At 58.8% G+C, this 24925-nt stretch overlaps 1 protein-coding gene across 1 annotated transcript in view; it reads right to left on the bottom strand.

Annotated features, from left to right (window-relative positions):
• The window catches only part of PTPRN2 (protein tyrosine phosphatase, receptor type N2), a 546252-nt gene that overhangs the window by 94188 nt on the left and 427139 nt on the right, over nt 1-24925 (bottom strand). The window contains exon 17 of the mRNA XM_018047462.1: nt 16537-16749. Coding sequence (XP_017902951.1) covers nt 16537-16749 — 213 coding nt within the window. The remainder of the gene's footprint in view (nt 1-16536; nt 16750-24925) is intronic.

Raw genomic sequence — 24925 nt, 5'->3', positions numbered from 1 at the left:
ACAGATGAGAGTCTGGCAAATAGCCTTTGCTTGGCTGGATGGCACCTTCCAGCCCCTCCACTGGACAAGAAATCTTTAAGGAGTTTAAGATCCAAACTCACTCTCTTTTGATTAAAAACGGACGCTGCTCATGATCGAGGACATGCTGCCCTCAGAAGAATAATCCTGAGCATTTAGCACGATGCCCTTGAGTGGATAAAGGCAATTACCATCCTCGGGTCCCAATTCACGTGACTCAACAACCAAGAGCAATCCGTTACGAAGAGAAAGATGGGCAGATTCAGCCACAGGCGCCTTTTGCTCGCAGACCTACACGCGGGGTCGACCAGCCATCCGTGGGTTCCCTTCAAATGGCTCTTGGCTCGGGGTGCCCCTCGTCCATCCCTGCAGAGTGGGCGCCAGCACAGAGCTGGAGCCCCGGGGCTGCACCCACAGACGTGGGGCTCCCTTCCCCCCGAGCGCTCTCTGCAGCTGTGACCGGAGCCCCGGCCCAGGGATCGCTCCCACTAGGAGTCTGGCCGGATCTGTCTCTCCTCACAGTGCCTGTGCTTCGGCAGGAGAGAAGACGGTGCATGCGAAGGAAAAGAAGTGCTTTTCTGACAGCGAAGAGGAAACCGCCTGTTTGGGGCCACGCTGCTGTGGTTTCCAGGACGCCAGTCTCTGGGGAGCTGATATTTCTCTGTGTGGCTGTGTGTCTTCAGCTTCCGGACTCTCTCAGGTCTGGGGACAGTCACGGAGAGGCCAGAGGCAGTGTCCCAAGCTCCTGCCGGGGGGGCGGCACACACAATCACTCAGAGATGGGGCCCTTTGGCTGGCGAGCCCATAGCAGCATCAGCAGCATCAACCAGGCCTCTCTTGGGAAGCAGGGGTTCCTGAACCATGAGCATCTCAGGAGCCAGCCCAGGAGAAGATGGACCCAGCGGGGCAGAGAGCTCGGCCCAAGACAGACCCTGTCCTTGGGTCAAGGGGGTTGGGAGACAGAGCTCAGCTGGAGACAGACCCTGTCCTTGGGTTAAGGGGGTTGGGGGACAGAGCTTGGTCCAAGACAGACCCTGTCCTTGGGTTAACGGAGTCGGGGGACAGAGATCGGCTGGAGGCAGACCCTGTCCACGCCAGACATTTTGGGTCAAGGGTGTCCAGGCAACGAGTCCCACCCAGAAGCCCTGGGCCTGAGTCCCAGCTTGGCCGCTCAGCAGCTGCAAGGCTTTGGACAAGCCGCCTGTGTCTGGACGTCAGCCTCCTGACCTGTGGAGGTGGGGATGGTGTTAGCAGGGCTGCACAGGGCCGCAGGGGGCATTCCAACAGCAAAAGGGCAAGGAGCTAACACAGGGCTGGGGCGTGAGGCGAGTGTGCAGCCGCCATCCATGCCTTCCTTCTGCCAGACACGGGCTCCCCGACCAGCTTCCTGGATTGTGCATGGGTGTGTGGAAGCAGTCAGGACACCCCGCTAGGTCCTGCTCCCAGGACACTGCAACTGAAAGGCGGGGTTCCACGTGCACTGTCCCCCTGCTGGGGAGGGCATGGGCCACGCGGAACCCAGTTTGCCAACCGACCATTGTCTGCAGTGGGAAGGATCTCTCCCCTCCCTTCTTGGGGAAACCAGCGTTCAGAAGTCTTAAGAGAAAAGAACAGCATTTTCAGTCCCCCTAAAATCCAGTACTCCATCACAGAATCATCAAACACGTGACACATGTGTCCTGATACTTTACGTCTGAACGCGTCCTCGTTGGTCAAGAGACGTGAGATGGGGCATGAACTTCCCATCAAGCCAACGCGGGTTCCCCCTCCTGGCACCGTGCAGGGCGCCCCCTCAGTCCATCCAGCCCCGCCAGCCACCCAAGCGGGCAGGTCCAGAGAACAGAGTCAGCGCAGCATTCGCTGAAGCTCTGAAGCCTCCCACTCCAGGGGTCCCCAGGGTGTGGGCGTGCGGGAGTGCGGGCACGCGGGGGTGTGGGGTGCAGGAGGGGGTGCAGGGGTGTGGGCTCAGACGCCAGGCGCGCACAGGGCGTGCGGATCGTTGTCTATGAAGCCACCTGCTTCTCCCCCACCTGCGGCCGCGGCCCTGGGATGCATCTGCAGAGTGTCCAGCATCCCTGCGCTGTAGCACAACCTGCAAAGTGAGCCAAACAGGACTCTGGCGGCAGAAGGCCACCCTCACACGTGGAATCTTATCCGATGGGGAACCTGGACCGAGTGGCGCTTGCTCTGAGAGAAAAGGCTGCCGTCCCCAGACTGCGCCCGAGGAAAGACGGGACTCCCCGGGCTTGAGAACAGCCTCTTTGTACCTTTCACGGAGCAGCGGGAACAAAGCAGCGGACGCCGAGTGTGCACACAAAGGCACCGGGTTTGTGGGGCTGTTTGAGATCGTAATTAGTGTAGCAGGGCAAAGCTGGCGAGGGACACACAAAGCCGAGAGAAAGTGAAAGGGTTCCATTAGGTGCCCGGTGAGGCGGGGTGGGGGGCAATTACTCTCCTGGTGGATAAAAACACTGAAAAGGAGCGGCTGCCCTGGGAGGCCTCAGCCCAGCTCGGAAGGCACTGCGGACCCCACAACACGGTGAGGCAAGGGGCACAAGGGACCCAGAGTGGCGTTTGGGGGGTTGCGTGCAGGAGGCCACGGAGACGCGATGACGGAAGGCGCCACGAACATGCTCGGAGGTGGCGTGACCACAAGCGTGGCCCGCGGGCAGCAGGGGAGCCCTGGGGCGGGCGCTCAGGGTGAGGCCCGGGCACATCTGCTCTTCCCGCTGTTTGCTGGTTTGTAGTTGACTGATCAGGCTTCACTTTCCCAATAAAACCCTACACGAGGTATGTCTGACACACGGCAACTTCTACATTCACAGTGAATAGACGAGTGAAATGTCTGACCTGGACACTCCGGGCCCAGGAATGTCCCATTAAGAAGAAGCCCAGGAAGAAAAGTGAAGCCTCGCCTGGTAAGCCGGGCTCTCCCCCAGCAGCTGTGATGCGTGACAAGTGTGACTGGGAGGAAGGGCCTCCAGGCCTGTGAGCACAGAGTCACACTGGGTGAGGGTGCGGTTTCACGGGACCTCTCCACTGAAAGCAGCTCATCTGCTCAGTGTTGCCCTGGGAAGTGGACACAGGTGTGTGCTCCGTGCACACCAGGACGGCTCTCCCCGGCGACCTCGTAAGGGATTGGGCGCCCTGGCTGTTTCTGGGTAGAAAGCAGAGAACCCTGGCAGGGGGTGGTTAGAGGCGCAGCAGGTGCAGTGGGTGGGGTCCCCAGTACAGGCCTCCTCCTGCTCTCTGGATGAGAGCTGGTGCTCAGCCTGTCTCTCCAGCTCTGGCGTGTGTCACGGGGTCCCCACCACTCATCCTGGACCCTCTTCACTGCATCCAGCAGCTGCTCAGTGATGCCCAGATCACGTTTACATTCCCTTGGCGGAACAGCATGCTCACACGTGCACAGACCACGTGCATGCATGTGTACACACATGCACACAGCACACACGGTGCACACACATGCACACACATGTGCATGTACACATGGATGCGTTATGTGTACACACACGAATGCACACGCATGCACACACAGCACACACATGCACACTGTACACACTTGTGCACACACATGAACACACAAATGCATGTGTGCACACACGAGCACACACGGATGCATTATGTGTACACACGAATGCACACGCATGCACACACTCACAGCACACACACCGTGCACACACGCACACAGCACACACACTGTATACACTTGTGCACACACATGCACACACAAATGCATGTGTGTGTGCACACACGAACACACTGTGCACACACGTGCATGTACACATGGATGCGTTATGTGTACACACATGAATGCACATGCATGCACACTCAGCACACACTGTGCACACACGTGCACACACACGTGCATGTACACACGGATGCATTGTGTACACACACGAATGCACACACATGCACACTCAGCACACACTGTGCACACACGTGCCCATGCAGGGGAGAAGCACGTCTCCAGAGTGAATCCTGAGCTGGCCTGAGAGTCTCCACAAGGCGGTGCTCATTCTGACCTTTAACCTGTGCCCCACCAGCACCCCAATGCCCTGAGAACAGCTGTGGCTGCAGACCCGGGCTCCTCTGGCCAGAGTGCAGCCGCCTTCAGTGCCGACTCCCATGGCGTCAGTCAACTGTCCAGGACAGCCCCCGGTCAGCAGTGTTTACGGAGCAACACTGAGTCCCGGCTCCCATTTTGTAAACACTTTCTCTAAATGAGGGGTAAAGACACGGACACACCTCCGCTGGCAGAGGTGAGGAGGGCGTCCCGCTCGCTTCTGCGTCTGGAGCAGCCCACAGTCAGAGACGCGCGGCCCCTGCCTGCTGTCTGGTCACTGCCACGCGGACGGTCCTCGCCTGCCAGACCGAGGGCAGCGGTCACTTTCCCCTTCTCTGTCCCCCTCGGTGTCCAGCACAGATCAGCGAGGCTCTCCCGATGCCCGCTTATCAGTGGGTACTGCCTGCAGCCAGCAGCCCCTAGGGCCCAGGCCGCCTACGCTGGGCAGTGGCTGAGACGCTGGGGAAGGGCCGCCCCCACGAGAGGCTGCGGGGGGCGGGGCTGCCTGGGAGCTGGACTCAGGTCCTCAGGTGGGGCTGGGACGTCACTGGTGAGCCGCAGGTGACAGCTCGAGTCTGGTCTCATTTTCCATAGCTCTCTAGTGCAGGGGATGAAACCACCAAATAACAGCTGGCCTGCTGCCTAATGATGGGCCCAGAAGACACGCTACTCAGTTCCTCCCTGGTGTGTCTGACTCACCCACTGTCTACCAGGTCCCACCCCAAGCCTGAGTGTCCTTTCAGGCCGGGGACATACTCCGGGACATGCTCTGGGACATGCTCTATCTCTGATCACCATCAGGGTGAAATCGGGGAAGAGCCGCGACAAGGAAAACACAGGAAGGAAACACGTAACTCCACGAGCATCTTCTCTCCTAACCCAGTTACCATGGTTTCCGCAACGATCTCTGATGCTTCGACTGAAAGCTGGAATTCATGGAGATGCAGCAGAGAGTGTGCCTGACCCACAACCCCGGCAAGACCCAGAAGCCCTCACAGGAGGTTCCAGTCCAGCTAGAAGGGCCCCAGCGGGGCCACCATCGTTAAGACAAATAAAACAGTGAACACAAATCCCGAACTCCCTGGACTCCTGCAGCTGACAGCTCACAGGGTCCTGAATGCCAGAAACCCCTCACAGCTCACATTCAACTCGGCCTCTGCGAGCAAAGGCGGTCTGGAGTGGCTCCATCTGTGTGCATGGCGTTTCAGGCTCATATTTCATATTCAGACGATAAAAAGCAGCCATGTCAAGTGGGAACGAGCTGCGCACCTCTTCAGGGAGCCCTGGTCCTGACGTGGACGTGGACGAGCAGCCATCTCCTGCCGAAAGCTTTTGCACTGCCCTAATTTTCTCCTCGCTCAGCAGATGCTGAATCCCCAAGGCCGGCCATCACCGTCGTCACGTCCATCCACACATGGAGCTCAACACGCACCTGGGGCCGTGTGTGGGGCGCTGCTCTGGACGCTGGAGGCCAAGGGTGATGTCTTCACGAGAGCTCTAAACGCCCCCGACCAGCTCCTCTCACGACGATACCTTAGACCCACCTGCTGACCAGGCTTTACCGGGCTCTGAGAGATCCCTGCTGGGGCTGAGCGGCCATTCCCCGGATCCTCGCCTTCTTTTCAGAGGACATGCCTGGGAAGGAACAAGCTGAGTTCTGGTCTGGCTCAGCCTGCGGCGAAAGCCCCTCCAGAAGTGAAGGGTGTTTCAAGGTGCCTGGAGAGGTCCCTCAGGAGGGGCCGTGCTGGACAGGCGGGGGGTGTGGGGTCCGGCCGGGGGACAGATGGGACGCTGGTGGAGCGGTAGAGCTGGGGGAGGGCTTTCAGAGTGAGGGCCGCAGCCCGCACAAAGGTTCCAGGACAGAGGAGCACAAGGGAGGGTCCAAGGCCAGCACGGATCCAGGCAGGGGCACAAAAGGGCTTCACAGCTCCCCCTCCCGCCTGCAGCCTCATTAAGGCAGAGGGCAGGGCCGTGGGGGCGTGGGCGGGCACAGGCAGCTGCCTCCGCCTCAGAGACAAACTCCCAGCACCCTTCGGGGACCCAGTCACGCCGCCGAAGCTGCTGTGAAAGGCGATGTGGCCCCCCAACGCTGACGGGCAGGGTGATGGGGGCAAGCCACCGTCAGTCTGTTTGATCTCGGTTCTCCCAGCTGTGAGACGAGGGTGCTGACCTCTGAGGCCAGCAGGAACATCTCAGGTTGTCACCGCCAGGAAGGCACAGGTACCCAGCTTCCACAGCAGGTCCGAGCTGGCCGTGGCCCTGGAGGAAAGCCCCAGAAGGGGCGTCCCGCGGCTCAGCAGGGGGCTGGGAGAGGACCCGAGAGCAACCAGACTCATGCGGCACCGCTGGCCAGGGCACGCGGCCGTGAGCCGCAGTTGCTGGAGCCAGCAGGTAAGGTCTGTACACCCAAGACGCACCCCAGGAATCTGTCTCAGGAAGCGGGGGGCCACAGGACGGGGGATCAGAGTTAAAACGCACCACTTCATGGCCATCCTTTGGGAAACACAGGGTCTGAGGGCAGAAAAGAAAGCTTGAAAGCAAACAGCAGGAGAACTGGGGTTTTTTTCCCCCTTGGTTTTCCCCTTCGCGTTTCAATATCAGAGTCAGCGGTCGCTGAACTCAGTCCTTCCCTTCTCCTTGGATGTGGGAGAGGAAGGGGAAGCCGGGGTGGGGATGACCGGGGGCAGGGAAACCAGCTGGAACCGCCCTCCCAGCTGACGGCTGCTGCGCAAACAACGCTTTCCTCTCACCCAAGACCGCCGTGGACTCGACTTAGAGAGCACGGTGTTCAGGATTGTGAAGGACGTAATCTAGAGAGCATTCCTTTCACTTGCTGTTCTGCTTCACTGTCTACAAAACATGAAAATGATAAAATGCTTACGTACAAAACAAATCCGAACTTCTGACTTTAGAGGATATCCATCTAGTCCCTTACTGACACGAACACCCTGGGTGGTGTTAAAGCCCCAGCATCTATCACACAGAGTCTTCTAGCTCATTTTCGATGAAGCATCACTAACCTGTGCTTCCTGTCCGTAATCCTCACACACCTTACACAACTGAGCACCTTAAAGCATGTGGCCTTCCTTGCTGATACAATCATTTGCGAGTCTTCCTTTTTTCATTCTCCAGATAGTCACAGACGCATGCAAGCACACACCTAGACACCTAACTTTGCTGGCTGCGTTATTTTTTACACTAAAGAACCTTAAAACAATACTTTTTCATGACTGTCGCCTTCCTAATCAGAAGTCACCTGTATGAATACCTTGCCCTTGCTAATAAATAACCCACCACAATTCCATTCTTAATTATCAGCAAGTCTTTCAAAGCAGGAAGGCTTTGGAGAGCTTCACTCATAGCTCAGTTGGTAAAGAATCTGCCTGCAATGCAGGAGACCCTGGTTTGATTCCTGGATTGGGAAGATCTGCTAGAGAAGGGATAGGCTGCCCTCTCCAGTCTTCTTGGGCTTCCCTGGTGGCTCAGCTGGTGAAGAATCTGCCTGCAATGCAGGAGGCCTGGGTTCGATCCCTGGGTTGGGAAGATCCCCTGGAGAAGGGAAAGGCTATCCACGCCAGTATTCTGGCCTGGAGAATTCCATTCATGGGGTTGCAAAGAGTCAGATACAACTGAGCAACTTTCATTTCCAAAACAGAAAACCCCAACGGAGATTCAAATATTTTGAGCCACAAAGTTTAAGAGCAGTTGATGGAGAAGAGAAACACTGTTACGGAGCTTCTCCCCCGTCACGGGCATCCCTCTGGTGACGTCTCCCGAAGAAGTGACTCTCGTGCAGCACACACACGCCTCCCGGCTCCTGGAACTCCCACCTCCGTCTGTCCAAGATGCTCTCGGATCTGGGCTCAGCCGCCTCCAAAGGCCTCTCTCTCCTAGTGTAAGCGTCAGCTCCAAGGAGACGCCTCTGTCCGCTGCCCAGACTCCAGCCCCCTCCTTTCCCAGGCACTCTGCCTCTTGTCTCTCCGTCTGAGCCCTCTTGCTCACCTCCTCTGGGAAGCCCTCCCTGACCACCCCAGGTTCCCAGGGGCCCCTCTCAGAGCTGCTCGTCTCAGGCACGTGCCTAACCCAGTGTGAACCGGTCCTCCTTGTAAACTACTTTGAAACAGAGTTCTCTTCGGCTCCTGCCGCTTTAGAAACTGTGACGTCATCACTGGGAGGAGTGGATTCTGGAAAAGACTTTCTGGAAGAGGCCTACTTCGCTTGAGGCAGGTGGTCTTCCTGAGGCTCCCCGAGGCGTCCCTCCCCCAGGATGACCTGCAGGCCAGCAGGGACCTAGAGACACAGGCCGTGCAGCTGCTGGCCAGGGGTGGGGACAGGGTCCCAGCACCGAGGCACACAGACTCCAAGCCAAAGGGGCCTCAGGAGACAGCGGTGTGGATGTTGAGCCTGCCCGGGTGGGTCAGCGCACCACCCTGCGTCGGGGGCTCGCGGGGGGCTGTCCTCCTCGCTGTGTCCCCGTACAGTCCCCTCTGATGTTTGGAAACCGCTGTGCCCTGCCTGGCTCCCCTGGGTTGGGCTGTGCAGCTGCCCTTTCCAAAGCATTCTCCCCTCGTAAACACACATTTCTGTGGCCCCCAACGGTAGGAGCCGACAGCCCTCGGCTTTCCCCTTTGTGAGCTCTGCCCTCTGTTGTGCCAGGCCCGTGTTGAGTTAAGAGCTGGGCTTGGCCGCCTTTGATGGGCGGGTGGACATCACCACGCATGGCATGGGGGCTCCCCGGGTCCACAGGTGCTGTCGGGCCAGAAGGGACTCAGGAGCGGGCCAGGCGGCGCTGCGGGGCTCTGCTCACAGCTGCCCACGCCAGGCCGTCCCCACTGGCCCAAAGGACAGACAGCGGGCCCTGTGGGCACAGGCCTCTGTGGAGCCCCTGGGGCCGGGCCGGCAGGAGCCGCGGAGCAGGAGGCAGACCCTGCAAGGGGAGGCGGGTCGTGGGCCTGCCGCTGGGCTTCGCGGGACCGCCTGGCTCACTCGCGGGACCGCCTCGCTCACTCACGAGGACCTCGGTCTCTGATTACCTGCCTTTTAGCATTCCCTCCCGCCCTCCTGTCGTCTGGGTCTAAATCCCCGTTGAATCCATTTTCACACTTCCCTGCGCTCTCGCAGGCTTCTCCTCCTAGCGCCCACCTTTCAGCAGAGCTCGGCATCACCTGAGAAGCCCACGGGGGTCTCCCGGGACACAGGCTCCGCCGCCCGCCGAGGGGCGCCTGCGGCCGGGCAGGGGGAGCAGGCCCGCTGGACTCAGGAGGCCCTGGGCGCTCGCACACGCGCCCACCTTCTTCCAGACGCTGGAGGACGGCGGGACCGGCCTCTGGTCTCGGACAGACGGGGAGCAGCGCCCCACGGACACCACGGCCACTGTCCCCACAGCCCTCCCCGAGCAGCGCCCTCCCCACAACGTCCTGGACTCCCCAGGACAGTCAGGCCTCGGGTTTCTCTCTGGCTTTCTCCAGAAGCACACTGCTATCCTTGCAGCACGTATGTGCTACACTGCGGTCCAGGAAATGTGCTTGTATCTCTGGATCAGGGTCGAAAGCAGAGAGAACAGCCCTCTCAGGGCGAGAAGTCAGAGACATTCACCTGGGCTGGGGGGCCCCGAGCCACGCCTCCAGAGGAACCCACACCCACCAACACCAGAGTGCCACAGTCAGCACACACACACGGCACGGTCAGCACACACACACGCACGCCACGGTCAGCACACACACACCACGGTCAGCACACATGCACGCCACGGTCAGCACACACACACCACGGTCAGCACACACACGCCACGGTCAGCACACACACACCACCACGGTCAACACACACACACACACGGCATGGTCAGCACACACACACGGCACGGTCAGCACACACGCACGCCACGGTCAGCACACACACACCACCACGGTCAACACATACACACACGGCACGGTCAGCACACACACACACCATGGTTAGCACACACACACACACCACGGTCAACACACACACACCATGGTCAGCACACACACACCACGGTCAACACACACACACCACAGTCAGCACACACACATACCACGGTCAACACACACACGCCACGGTCAACACACACACGCCACGGTCAGCACACACACACACGGCATGGTCAGCACACACAGCTGCTCCCTGAACAGAACATAGAGGTGAGGTGCCCGGGCGCCTCCGTGACCTTCTCCGACCTTCTAGAGCCCAGGGACCAGCCCTATGAGCTTCTCTTCCTGTCCTGTGGGTGAGGAGCGCGGGGCCCAGGGACACGCCCGCTGCTGTCGCCAGGAAGTAGGACAGGGCCTTCTGCGAGATCAAGCACGGGGGCGGGGAAGGAACGGAGAGACTTTTCCAGTCTCTCTCGTGGTGGGAAGACAAGAGGGCAAGGCGCCCAGCTGGGCGGGGCGACAAGCCTGGCCCACAGTCGCCCTCATGCAGTGGAAGCCGGCCACCCGCAGGGGCCGCATGGCCCTCTCTCCAAGGTGCGGAGGGTCGCTGGCCCTGGACCCCGTCCCCGCTCCATAGTGCAGGGGCACGGCGCCTCGGCGCGTCCTCCTGCCGGCACGTCCGCCCGAGGGGCCACACTGAGGCTCCAGCACGCCGCCCCGCCCTCCAGCGGGCTCTGTGCCCCGCCGTGGCCCCGTGTGGGAGGTCCCCATCGGGCCAGTGACCCCTCGGTCATCTGGGCGGAGCGGTGCCCAGGCCTGGGGTGGGTTTACAGCTGACGCCGCGTCGGCAGGGCACGACGCCCGCCTCTCCAGTGCCCCTCACCTCGAGGAGGAAGGTGGCACAGGGGCCGTCAGGCCTGGCGAGGGGAAGCCTGTCCAGCGAGCGTCCCTGCCGCCTGCCTGTCCCGTGGCCAGTTCAGCTCTGCTGCCTGCCACCTGGGGCCCGGGACCAGTCATGCCCACCCCACGCCTGCTTCCCGCACGCGCACGACAGGCCTGCCGCCCAGAGAGGCCCTGCGGCACAGGCCAGGGCCAGAGCGGGCTTTCCCAGCGTGTCTACGGACACCGCTCACGGGAGCCGGAGGGTGGGGCTAGAGGCGGGGCTCTGGGAGGGTCTTCCAGGCCCCGGGCTCCTAGGGCGTGCTGCTCGGGCCTCACGGAGGTGGAAGTGGGCGCCCATGCTAAGAGAGGGGTAGGCGGACGCGCGAACATTCCACCCACCCCCGCCAGAATCAGCCAATTCAAGTGACATGCCTTCCCTCCCTGCCTGCCCCGCACCGTGCCGCCTGGACCTCCCTCTCGGGTACACTTTCTGCCCTCGGCTGTCCTGACACGAGGCCCAGGAAAGCGGCCTGACCCCAAGGAGGCAGGTGAGCCCCCTCAGGCCCCCTTGCCCCAGGCCCGCCTGGGGCAAAGCCCAGATCCGCGGACACAGCGGCAAGAGGAGAGCTGACCACAGATGAAGCACGGGATCCTGGGGGAGCTGCAGAGGCCAGGCCCCAGCGCCCTTCGTGTTAAGACGTCCCAACTGTTCACTTCCCAGACACCTCGCTGAGGGGTCTTCGGTGTTTAGTGAGTCTGGCCTGACTGTCACTGTCTGATCGGGGCAGCGGCTGCTACATCGGGAAGGCAGCATGTTTTCCGGGCACGTGTGGATGTCTCTTTGGCCATCTTTCTAGACTCAGCCTCCCCTAGAAGACGTTTCCCGATCTCAGGGGCTATTTCCGAGGGAACGCATTGCACAGGAACCAGGGAACGCGCGTGCAGTCGCTGCTTTTGGAAACGGCACGTTTGAAAATTTAAGATTAATGAGAAAAACACGCTACCAACTCAGGTCTTCCAGAGACGTGTTCAGACCCGGAGTGGAGAGGTATCGGGAAGGTCTGAGCGTGCAGGTCAGAGCCTCTTGACCCTGAGCCGGGGCGCCTGACACGGAAAACACAGGAAAAAGGCAGGTCCCTCAAACGGGCCCCTTTGCTCCCACCACCGGGGAAGTGAGCGGGTTTTCCTGGGGTTCTCACAAGGCTGCAGGCAGGGAAGCTCACCTGATTCACCAAGGGGCCCAGGCCTGTCCCGGGGTCACCGGGCCGTGCCCCCAGCAGCTTGGCTGCTGCCCGGCAGCCCACACCCCTGCCACACGACCAGAATTCGGGACGTTTCAAGGGAATTCTGCCTGCGGTGGTTGGTACTGACGGCCACTTCTGCAGAGGCAAAACCCGAAAGACTCCAGTCCTCAGGCCTGACTAGGTCATCATAGAAAGAAATGTTCTTTAATAGTATTTCAGGGCACCCTTCCAGTTTTGAAGCAGGATAGATCTTGCTTGTTGGAATTTTGCACATAGAGTTATTTCAGCCTGAGGATTTAAACGTAAAGCCATGTCAAGCTGCTAACAGATGTGCAGTGCACTGAAGTGGGAAGGGCTGGTTCAGAGCCCAGATCAGGTAAACCCCAGGGGTCCCCTGCTTTCCACCTCGAGGGGGGCGGTGTCTGCGTTGAGAGCGACACCCAGTGAGGAGAGACCCACGAGGAGGAGGCCCCTGAGCCAAAGGCCAGGAGCAGAGCCAGCTTGGGGCCTCCCTCTCCTGGAGCCAGGCTCTCCTCGCCCCAGCGGGGAGGTCGGAGGGCCTCCGGGCTCCTGGGACCGCTGTCCACGGGCACCCCCACCCCGCCCCCGCCCTCTCCTCTGGGTCTGGCTCCAAAGGCCCCAAATACCCTGGGGCCTGTGGGCACCGGGAGACAGACCATCAGAGGAGGCCTCCTCGCCGGAGATTCTGCAGAGCTGCGCCCTGGCAAGGGGAAGTGGAGCGGCTGCTGCTCGGAGATGATCAAAGCCTGGAAACAGAGCAGTGTTCAAAGAGACTCGGGGGGGAAGGCGGGGACGCCTCTGACCGTCCAGGGGCTTGTTTCTGCCCAGTCTTGCCCAATCCCCTTCCACGGAAGTGGGACACTGGCGTGACAAAGCCCACTGATGGGCTGTGGCTTCGTCCCGCAGCCCCGGGGTTGCCCTCAGTGAGCGCGTGTGTGTAAATACACGCTCGCGTATGCACATGGTGCGCGTGTCACGTGACGTGCCAGCTGGGGAGAAAATAGGAATAAAGGCAAAGAAATTGGCCTTGTAGACCAAAAATACAGATTTAATCGAAGTATCCTATGCTTATCTACTTAGAGAGCAAAAATAACATTCACTAAAACAATGGAGAAAGTTTAATTGCAGAATCCCATTAAAACATGACCTTTAAAGACGGATTTCAGTTCTTCTAAAAGTTAATACACCCAATTCTTTCAAGTCCAAGCAAATTAAACTTCAATAGATTACCTGGTGAAATTGATATCTTGTTACGTGTTAAAATATGAATCTGTTGAGAAAGATGTGATTTTTCCAACAGGAAAAGCAAATGAAATACCACCCTCTCTCACACATACGCAAGAGCCTTTAAAATGCTGACTCTTGTCTATAAAATAGGTCTATTTTAAGGAACAAGATGAAAAAATGTTTAAACGTATTTGCACTGGAAGCTAATAATGCAAATTACTCGCTGTTTGGAAACAAGTTTTAAAAAAAAAAAACCCGCCGACAACTCAGGGACACTCCTTGAGCCCACAGGAACCCCGAACCCCAAACCATGGGTTATGACGAGCAGGCAGGGGCTGGCCCAGAGCACCAGGGACGTACAGGGACGGATTTTAGCAGAGGAAGACCAGGGTGCATGAAGGGTCGGCCACCCGAGGGCCGCCCCGCTGGAAGAGGCAGACGGCACTGCCACAGCTCTGCGTGGCCTCTCTGCTTGGGAAGGAGGCAGACGCCCAGGGGCACCGGGCCCGCCTGCAGACCACCAGCCTCGAGCTTCCACTGCCCGCCCCCCAAGGCCTCTCTCCTTTAAAGGCTGACCTCCTCCTGCTCTGAGGTCAGTAAAGCTTACGACACTGCCACCTACCACTCCATCGCTCCCGGGCCACTCCCTCCTCCCGGAACGTGCAGAGTGCTCATCTATCTTCTCCTTCAGAAACTTTATAAAATGAATGGGACATTCCCAGACGCCCCACGAAAGAAAGCTCCGTATTAAGTCATTCCGTCTTCCTTGTAACCCCAGGATGAGGGTTACCTGAACGGTACCTGTAAGCGTGGGAAGAATTGGCAAAGCGCGGAAGTCCAGGGATTTGAAAACGAAGCCAGCAAGGTACTGTCTGAAAATGACTGTTTGGGCTTTGAAATACTTTAAAAAACTTTTTCAGGCAGACTTCGGCAGTTATAGAAAACCCTAATGAAGTATGGATCCATGAATGGATGAAAGCCTGCCGTTTCCAGTTGCAAACTCCTCTGCATGCAACCGCTTCCCCGCCAGCCCTTAATACATGACTCAGCAAACGCAGAGCTAAGAATCAGGACAGCCTCACCCCATCTGCTGAGTGCGCTCTGCTAAAAACAAGCCCAAACAAGACGACAGCCCAGTGCATGTTCTGAGCAGTGAACAGTCCACTTCAGGGGAGCAAACCTCCACATTTAACCAAAGTAGCTCCCACAAGGGTGTTCTGTAGTAACCTCAAAACCAAGCCCACCAGAAAATCTCTACAATGCTTTCATTTCCAAATTTTCCTAGACCCTATTTTTAAAGTTTTTTTCTGTGTTCTTTCCTTTTTTTTTTTTTTATTAATCTGGATTGAAGGAAAGCATACATTTCATTTATTGCCTGGATTACAGATTCTTATTAAACAAACCAGAGCTCATTATAAAATCAATATCAACTTAACCACCATGCCCCCAGGAGGAACCACATAAAGGTCACTCTAAGAAATTCAAACAATTTTCCTGCTGGAAGGGCATGATTTTAATTACAGATACTATTAATTAGAGCTGTCACTGGGATGCTTTTTTTTCCTGTTAATTATCACAAACTCGGCCCTAAGTATGCATTTGCAACCCGCACTTTTGTCAGAAAGAGTCACTTCTGCATGCAAGCCCAACCTTTCCATTCTATCAATATTTCATATTCGAATTTCAAAGCGTATCAAAGGATGCCATGCTTTCTAAAACCCTCTGCCCGTATGATCTCCCGTCTCTCACACACGGAACAGAACCGGTGTGATAATTTATTTATGTCCTGGCACAGGCCTGGCCCAGCAGACCCGGCTGCCTATACTGGCCTTGCTCAATAGAATTTCTGGATAAAGTCTTACTAGTTGGTGTGACATTTTTCCCCAAGCTTCTCCTTCAAACGTGCTTTTTCTTTTGCTTTGAAGCAAAGCTAGCTCTGCTCTTGAAATGCCATCTCCCACACATCTGAAGTTGCTGTTTCTTTAATAAGAAAAGACTGCACCGAACAGGCTTCTGACCCCCTCCAGAAAACCAGAGGTTCTCTTCATTCAACAACAACACCAAGAGTTTTGAAACGGGGAAGAAGGCTGTCTTCTGGTCTCTTTTAAGCAGAGTGATTTTATAAACTCATCCCAGTGCCTTATGCGAGATAGGGTCAGGGTGTCTCTCAGACAAGCTCCCGGGGGCGGGTGGTTCTGGAAAGAGCTTGAGCAGCCTCCAACAGTGCAACTGTGACTGCAGAATGGTAATGTTTATAGCTGTGCCTGTAAAGCAGGATGCACTATTTACATGACATACTCCACACCACAGTCGCGTGACCTGAGAAAAACAGACTCCCTCCAGTCCAACGGGAGAGAGCCCTTACAGACCCGACGACTGAATTCTAGAAAGATGATTGAGTACACTACTTTCCCAGGTGGAAAACATGCTTAGAGTTACATCATATTTTCTGTTAAAAGCAAGCAAATGCCCTGACTGGCACATATTCCGGGCTTGCACGGCTGTTAAAACTGGAAGTGTGTTTTCCTTACAGAGCACCGTTAGATCCGGAGTGTGCGCTCCAGAACCCCCAAGCATTCTGTGAATTTGCTTCCTGTCGGGTTTGGTTTGAACTCGCCTCCCCTCACTCTCGTTGGTCCCCATTTGTTTCCAGGTATGTTGGGACTGTTCCTGTAACCCCCTCCCCACAGACATCCCCCCCTCCCACGGCTCTCCTAAAGACGCCTTGGTTTGCTTTCCAGCCAGCAGCCTGAGATTTCACGTCATCGAGGACACAGCGAAGGTGGCAACAGACAGGGTCAGAGGGTCTTTTCACCTAAGACCCCGAGGAAGTCAATGATTTAGGGAACATCTTCATACATCTATAAAACCAATTTATCTTGCAATTTTTTTTTATTACTAGTGGCCAAACTAAGATAACAGATAATACATAATTCATGCATTGTACATTCTCCACATTTCTAATTAGCAGCCTGCTCTCATAGCTAACGTGAGACCATCCCAGAACAGCGTAAGATTAATTTAGAGCAGGAAAACCGGGGTTGCAAGGTATTTACATGAATGCTAATGAGAAGTTTCAAATCGTCACCACACAAGAACCCAAACTACGAACAACTGCCGGGCGCGGGGGAGGCCTGCTCTAAGGGTGGACGGAATGGCCACGGCACCGAGAAAAGCGTCTCTTTACCTGATAGGCGTTGGTGGCGTCTGGGCCCGGGTCACCCACCAGCCCGGAGAGCTTCTCCTTCAGCCTGTAGTGAGAGCTGTGTCGCAGGCAGTAGGTAACACCGGACGCCAGCAAGACCCCCACGATGGCCACGATGGAGACCAGGGTGAGCACCACGAACTTGGCGGAGTCCTCCCGTGCTGCCTGGTGAGGCAGAAGCTTGATTCTGCTTCTCTGCAAACAGGAGAGGGGGCAGGTGAGTACCCAGCTCCTGAAGACCGTCCTTTCCAAAGACACCCACAAGTGTAAAGCTCTGGGCTGGCACCAGACCGACTCGAGGGCGTCCAGCAGTGCAGCCCCCAGCCCAGCGGCCAGGGTCCTCTGGACACAGCGCGCCTGGGTCAGCAGGCCTTTCACCAGGAAGGTCAGCAGCAGCATCGCTCAACTCAATGACAAGTATCTGGGACCTAACTTGCTGCCTTAAGTAAAACAGAGCCTTTCTCCCTTCTCAACGGGTAAGAGGGGCATTTAGGGCCACCACCGAGGTATCTGGGGTGGAGAGACTGGTGGCGGAGGGGTAGAAGCCTCAGCACAGGTCGGACCAGTGGCTGAGCTTTGAAGGCAGGCGACTACTCCTGGCTCCACTGCAGAGGGAGGCCAGTTCAGAAGCCCTTCTGCTCTCCTTCAGAGGCGCACCCCACCCGCCACAGACCTCCAGCGGGGCTGGGGGGGCGCTTGCACCCACGCAGACCCCCACATCACGCACTTGCGCACTTTTCCTTGAGAGCAGCTGCAAGATAGGGGCTGACGATGGTCCAGTTCACTTCTCCGCGGGTGAGAGTAAGGAGCCCAGGTCCATCAGCTTTTCAGGCTTGAGGGGGGTGGGGGTGGGGGTCAGAACACCCTTTCGGCGCGTCTCACTGTCTCCGTGCGCCCAAAGCTGCACAGTGCTCGCCCTCATTAGCTTCATTATGAGGAATATTAGCAACAATTAAAAAACGCCAGGGGGACGATGGACCGGCTCCGGCCAGCACGCCGTCCACAATTACCCAGGAAATGAATAGAGACGCGCCCGCCTCAGTGCGGGTCGCTACGGGATGAGCACAATTAGCAAACTCCTTTCCACCACCTAATTTCGCGTGGTAACAAAATGGATTTTTCCCCATGAATGCCTGGCCGGCCTATTCATTATCTCCCTTCTATTAGTGATTTTCTGCGCCGCGTTCGGCCTCCAGCTCCTCACTTCCTCCAGCTCCCAGCGTACACAGGGCCTCTTATGTCAGGCCGGGCCGTTTTTATCTTGTAATCATAAAGGCCACCAAAGCAATTATCGCCGGTCTTGACTGGAAAAGCTGGTCATTAATTAGCCTCCTTTGCCTTCCGTGCGGCGGATTAGCTGATGCCAGGACTGGGTTAATGGAAAAGCGGGCGAAATGAGAAAAGACGCCGGATTTTCTTGCCTGGATGCTCGGCTCCGAGGAGGACTGCAGGTCCGCCCGCGGCGGGAGCGACGGAAGCGCGGGGACGCGGGGGAAGGGGTCGGGGGAGGGAGGCGGGCGCCGGGCAGCGCGGGGAGCGGGCGCGGGCCCCGGCCGGGGCGGCCGGCCAGCCGGGCCCTCCATGTGGGCCGAGGGCCGGGCGGGAGACCCTCCCCTCGCCCCTCCCCCGGCCCACCCTGCTGCTTCCAGAACAGTCACCCTCGAGGCCGCCGGCTGCCTCCCCGGCTCTCCGCTCTCCCTGCCCCGCGCCCAGAAACAGACGTTGGCGGGGGGAAGTCCCATCCGCGATGCCGGACCCCCGGGCTGGCCTGGAGGGCGTCCGACACCCCTGCGCCTCTCACCCTGCGCGCAGTTCCTCGCCCTCGCGCGGTGCCCGTGGTTGGCGCCCGTCGGGCCGCGCGCGGCCTGTTAACTGGGAGGCGCGCCCCTCTCCACGCGCTCCAGCCTGGGACGCTCCTCCGAGAGGCCGGCGGGGCTCGGCCGCGCGGGTTCCCGCTCCGCCGCAGCGCCCTGCTCCGCAAGTGCCGCCCCCCTGCTCCCGGAGAGACGGGGGTCCTCCACCCCCGCGCCGTCTTCGCAGACCAGCCGGACCACAACAAAGGAGGGGCGCGGCTGGCGGAGTGGGCGCCCCTCTGCCCCCCACCTCGGCCCTCCCAGCCATCGCGGCACCCCCACTCCGCCCAGGCAGACGACAGGCGGTCCCCGCGCCCTACCTAGGGGGTCCCGCCCACGTGCCTGACCGCGCCCCGGAACGGAGGCTTCCCGAAGCTTCTCGGGCCGCGACAGGACGCGCACACGCGCGCGGTGACCAGCCTGGCTCCGAGGGGACGCGCGGCGCCTCGGTGGGTGGCCCACAGCTCAGTGCGCACCGACGGGCGGTCGCAGCGCGCTGGGGACAGAGGCCTGCGCGGGACTCCTCCCGGGCGGTGCACGCCTGGCGGCCGGGCATAAAGGGCACAAACTCCGCCCGCTAGCCCCTTGGTTCCAGGCGGGAGGCCGTGAGCGCGCAGGAGCCCCCGGGGGAGGCCGGCCGCGGCCTACACGTTACCCTGGCCCAGGCCTGGGGCGGCAGGAGAGGCCCCGGCGGGGCGCGCACCCCCCGGAGGCTCTTCCCGGGGAGGCCAGGAGACCTCAGCGTCCTTGATGCCAGAACCCGACGGTTGCCGTGACCAGCAGTGTGCTTGGCCTGGGGAGCGGAAAGGAGCCTGCCTGCTCAGCAATTGGCTCAGAGGTCAAAGAAGAGCGTCCGGGAGCGGGACTGCGGGTCCCTCCTCCCGGGCCCGCTGCCCAGTCCCCGCGGGGCCCCAGGTGCCTCCGGAGGGCGTAGGACTGGACCCACGCCCACGGAGTCCCCTCTTCTACGCTCCTGCCCGGCTCCCCGCTTCCCCGGGCCGGAGCTGCCCCCCAGGGAACGGATGGCCGGGGTCAGCAGGCTGTGCGGACCGGGAGAAGTGTGGTGAGGCTGAGGATGGCGGGCGGGGCGGCCGGAGCAGGTGGGGGAGAGGAAGGGTCTGACGCGGCTGCAGGGATGTGGGGCTAGGAGAGGCCGGAGACCCGGTTCCGACCCCTGTGCTGTGAGGCCGCAGGAGTTTAGCGGCCGGCTGGGCAGCCTGCCTCCCGCTGGCGCCGAGGCACCTCAGCCGGAACCTGACAAGTCCCGCTCCTGGCGGGCCCCTCAGTGACTCCACGGCTACAGAGTGCCGCCGGAAGGGTGCAAGTCCGGTCTTAGGAATCTTGGAAGAAACAAAAATTTATATTCATTTTTTTAAAATTAAAGAGCATAAACTCCCTCCCTGTCACAGTGATTGTGCTGAAATAATTTAGGATTATTTTATCTCCTTTCTTTTTTGTAGAGTTAAAAAAAAATCTCAGGATCCCTGCTAACCAGGAGAGGCGAGAGAAGGACACGTGTGCTTTCGCTTAAAGGCAGTCTGACCCTCCGTCCTTCCGGGAGTAACCGGGGGCCCGGCCGTCCTTCCGGGAGTAACCGGGGGCCCGGCCGTCCTTCCGGGAGTAACCGGGGCCCGGGTCCCCCTGCGGCGCCTGCCACTACAGGTGCTTTCCTGCCATCCCAACCTGGGGCTGAGCCCTGCAGAGAGCCCTCCACTAATTAGAGGCGTCTTGTCAGTCTTGACTTGGAATTGAAAGAAAATAATGTTTAAATATTTATGACTTTGACATTTACAGTCAGGCGTCTTTTAAAAGCGGACCGCCTCCTCCTGTACAGTGGCAGCTCGCTTCCCTCCCGGAAAGTTTGGAGCAGGAAGGAGGGGGGTTGGCGAAAGCAGTCCCCAGCAGCCTGGGCACACAGGGGGCGTGGGGTGTCGTGTACCCTAGGATGTAGGGGACACATATACAACTGGCACCCATTACTGAGTTTCAGAAGTAGGAAAAGTGTGCTTTGTAGAAATAGTTCAGGAAGAGTGAAGTCAACTTTACATCAGGTTAGATGCATCTTGAGAGTAAACTGAAGCATGGTAGCTCATATTTTCCCCACTCAGCCATCTCCACCTGCAGCTCCCGGAATTTACAATATAAAATATTTCAGAAGCTGTGATTTGAAATGCACATGTGACCGCAGAGGCAATCAGTGGAACTGCCCTTAGCACCCACAGACGTTGTCCTGACCTAGTTAGACTATTTTGATCTGTGCTTACAAGTGAAGGTGCATGGGGCTTCCTTTATGTTATCTTCTGAGCCATTTCTGGCAAAATATCTTCAGAACGTTTTTTTTTAGCAGTCCATGTGGTAATCTTAAAATAAGAGCAGAGAAAAAAGAACACTCTATACCCACACTTGATTGAGAATTGAGGCAGCCACACAAACATAAAACTTTATGGTAGAAATATTTGTTGACAGGTAGAAAATGTTAGTATTTTTCTAAGACTGTGCTATGCAACCAGCTAGCAAGAGGAATTCATTACCTAAGTCATTGACTTCAGTTTTACCCAGAAACTTATGGACACTGGCATGGAGCAGTTTCATTGATGCTAAAGTTCTAATACTGCGGATGCTTTCATTTGCATAATTTCTAAAGACTTTGATTCGAAAACCCAGCCTTATCCTATGTTCCTCTGCACTTTTGTGTTACTATAATGGTAAAGATATTTTTCTCTGTAAAATTTAGAAATTAATTTTAGGGACTACTAATGAGCTGCTAAAACAAGTCTGTCTTTGGTTTCCCAGATGAATCATCTTAGAATTACTTGGGAATTTCACGCTAAATTTACTAAAATATATTTGCTATACAGTAACTATCACCTTAAAGCTGATAAAAAAAATTTTTTTAAACATTTTTCAGGCCATGGGAATGACCAAACTTAAAAATATAGAGGGGGGGGGAGGTGTCTTAAAATATTTTAAAAGTATTTTTAAAAGCTGTTAACTGAACTATTTTTAATTTGGACCCTGCCACAGAATTCTAATAAATGAGAGAAGTCAGGCGGAAATAATCATGTATTAATTCTCTGCATTACAAAATCTTTTCAGAAGCTATTATCAGAGCAAGAGGCATTGCGGTCTGAATTCAGGGTGGGAGAAATCCTTTGTGCAGCTGAAGGCTATTGTTCGTCTGTGCAGATGAAATTGTACTTGCAAATCTGCCATTCAAGTAGCCAAAAAAAAAAAAAAAACCTATAAGGGCAAAAGAAAACAATCTCTAAGAAACAATTATTGTTAAATATAAACTTTAATGAAAATAAAGGGGATACGCTGTTTTAAAATCGGCTATTTGTGAGGTGTTTTTCAGACATAGGCATAAAAATAAATACATAAAAGGTGATAAACGTCTATTTGCATCTTTAAGCACTCCTGGAAGATCAGTTTTGGGGAGACACTCTGTTTTCGGGTGTCAGGGAAGATTTACGACATTTATGTTTAAAGTGGGAAAAACACTCCCCTGTGAACTAATTTTTAGCAGAGCTTCATAAGCACCAAATTGTCTGGTGCGGCGGGGTGGGGGGCGGAGTGGGGTCCGGGGAGGGGGGCATGGACGGCGGCGCTCCGCGAAGGGGCGGGCGCGCCTCGGCCGGGCCATCTCTCAGACTCCGTGGCAGGTTCACTGCACCCGAACTCGGCTCCGCCAATCGACTCGGAGCGCGGCCGGCGCGCACCGTCTGTCCAAGGCCGGCCTGGACACGGGTGCGCCCCCAGGGTCAGCGGTCCGCTGGCTCGCCCCTGCTCTCCAAGGAGCTTTCCCTCGGCAAGGACCCAGCCCTTCTTTGCACTGAACTTTCCGCTTCGTCTCCTTCGCGGAGCCTGAGAAGCCGCTGCCTGGAATCGCCTGGAATCGCGCGGGTCAGGCCCCGGCTGCAGCGCAGCTCGGAGCGGGGTTCCCGGGGGCGCACGGCCGTTTTCGGCCCCTCCCCTTTCGGCAGGCCCGGGCTTTCTCCCTCCTCCTTCCCAGTCCCTACCCCCTTCCTATTTACGCGATCCGCACCGAGGTCAGAAAGATCAGACCGCAGCGCTGGACACAAAGGGTTCAGGGTTCCTGGGCGCCGCCGGTATTCACGGCACCGAGGGGTCCCCAGGCGGCCTCAGCTCGTTTCCCGGGGACAATGGGGGGCCTAACCTCCCCCACCACACAACGCGCGAGCCGCGGAGCTCGGATAGATGCCCACCCCAGGGCCCAGGGAGGGGGGAGCCCGGCAGGCCCCCTCGCCTCACCTCGCCACCCTTCTCGAGAAAGCCAAGCATGGGGCTCGTGGGGTGTGAGGGGGTGATACAGAGACGGGGGTTCCGATGCCTCCTGCACACAGACCTCCACCTTCTCACACTTCGGTTCGAGTTAAATTCAGAGAAGGTGGGTTTGCCCTACAGCGCGCTTGACCCCAGGCGAGGAGGCTCCCCGGTGCAGACCTGGGGCCGCTGTCTGCGCACTTCGCTCAGCCACCGGGCCGCAGGGCCGGAGCGCGCAGGGCCAGGGCCGGCCCGTGACGCTGGGCAGCCGGCCGGAGCGCGGTGAGCGCTGCGGCCCAAGCGGCGGCGGCTCCCGGCCCCTCACCCCCCGGCTGTGTGTTTGGGGGGGCGGTGCCTGGGCAGAAGCGACGGTGAGGACAGCCACAGCCGCCAACGTGGAGCAACCTCCGAGCACTGATAACGCCAAAGGGCGGGAGTCCATCTCCGGCTCAAAAAGGCCTCTTCGGCTGAGGTTCCCACCCCTAGGTCGGGGTCTGCCCGACTGCCTCGAGCGAGGCTGCTGGAAAACCCGAAGCAAGTCTCAGTTCAGAACCACGCAGAGACTGCTGAAGGAAGGAAATCAAGTCTCATTCAAACAGCTCCGCGTCAGAAGTTTCTCCGGCAAGCGCGCGCCCGCCCCGCCGGGGAGGGGGCCGAGAAGACGCAGGTTCCTTTCGGGGGAGGGGAGGCGGCCGCGCCGAGGCGTTTCTCCACCGGGCCGGGAGGTCCAGGGACCCCTGCCCTCTCTCAGGCCGCCCCCCTGGCCCCCGAGCTCTCCTCTCTGGCTCTGGACGGCTCAGGGGCGCGCTCCGGACCCAATGAGGAGGGCGAAGAGCGCCCCCAAAATGGGCTGGGAGGAAAATGCCCCCACTCTGGTTCCTCCCACCCTGGCTGCGCGGCATGTCCTTCACCTTTTCCCACCACCCTGCCTGTCTGCGCCCCGCGTCCCCCGCCCCCCGCCCCCCGCTCTGCTGCGGGTCAGAACTGCCTGGAGGGGCTGCCGTTGCGAAGGGGGAGTCCGAGAGGCAGCGGCCACAGCCCGGCCCGGGGGTCTCCGCCAGTGCTGTGCGGCGGGACGGCGGCCACCCCGCCTCAGTCTTCGCGCTCAGGACGAGCCGCCACTAGCCGGGTCACCCGGGGATGCCCACCCCCGACCCACTCGGGGGATGACCTCAGACGCAGACCTCCTCAACCAAACAGAGCCTTTGGCAGGCAGCCTGCTGCGAGTCAGCCCCTGGACTGGGCTCTCTTCAAAGCCCGGGGCGCCCGCCCGACCCCCTCCTCCCACGCGAGTGCAGTCTCCGTCCTTCCCCGGCTCGGGCTCCTCTCCGCGCCACTGACATGCCTGGCAGGCGCCCCCTTCAGTGGGACTCGCCCGCTCCCTCCCGCCCCCGACCCAGCCCCTGTCCCTTCTCCGATGGCCCCACCAGTGCCCACGCCCCGACCCGGCGTCCCTGGTTACCTGCAGCGGGGCGGGCGCGGGCGCCCGAGCCGGAGGAGAAGGGGGACGTGTGCCCGGCCAAACGGCCTCGGGGTGCGGCGGCCGCGGGCAGCGGCGGCGCCATCACCACTGCCAGCCTTTTCCCGGCGCCGGAGCCACAGACAAGCGGGGCCATCCTGTTCCTGACCACAAACTTCTTGGGCAGCCGGCGGAGACAAAGGTGCCGCGCGCCGCAGCTCCCCCGGCCGCGGCGGCGGCGGTACCAGCTCGGAGCCCACGGGAGCCCGCCGCTCCGCTCGGTCGCTCAGCCGGGCTCTGTGGGCTCCGCCAGGGCCCGGGCCCGGGGCAAGGCGCTCGGGTTAGGGTGCGGCGAGGGCGGGTGCCCGGCTGGGCGCGGGACGGTCCCCGCAGGGCCCCCGGCCGCGCGCGCAGCTCCATCCAGCGCGGCCGCCGCGCCCCGCTTTATATCCGGCACGGCGCGCACCCGGCCGGCGGCGGCGCGGCTCGCGGCCCAGCCACCGGTTGCTATAGCGATGTCCCCCCACCCCCCACATGTTGCTGACAGCAATTGGCTAAGGGGCCGCGGCTCTCCGCGCACCCTCTCCCGCCCGAGACGATGAATGGACATCGGCTTTGTCAGTCATTTGTACAGCGCGGCAGCCCGGGCCCTCGTCTTTTCTTTCTTTTCAGCCTTTCTCCCTTTCATCGGCCGAGTTGCACTTCAGACTGGGCAAGTTCAGGGTGGCACCCGGGGGAGAGGGCACTCGGCAAGAAATGTCAACCTGCGCGGCTC

The sequence above is a fragment of the Capra hircus genome, chromosome 4 (assembly GCF_001704415.2).
Source record: "Capra hircus breed San Clemente chromosome 4, ASM170441v1, whole genome shotgun sequence".
Classification (NCBI taxonomy): Eukaryota; Metazoa; Chordata; class Mammalia; order Artiodactyla; family Bovidae; genus Capra; species Capra hircus.
Note: the sequence above shows the minus strand (reverse complement) of the source record. Positions and strands in the feature narration are given on the sequence as shown.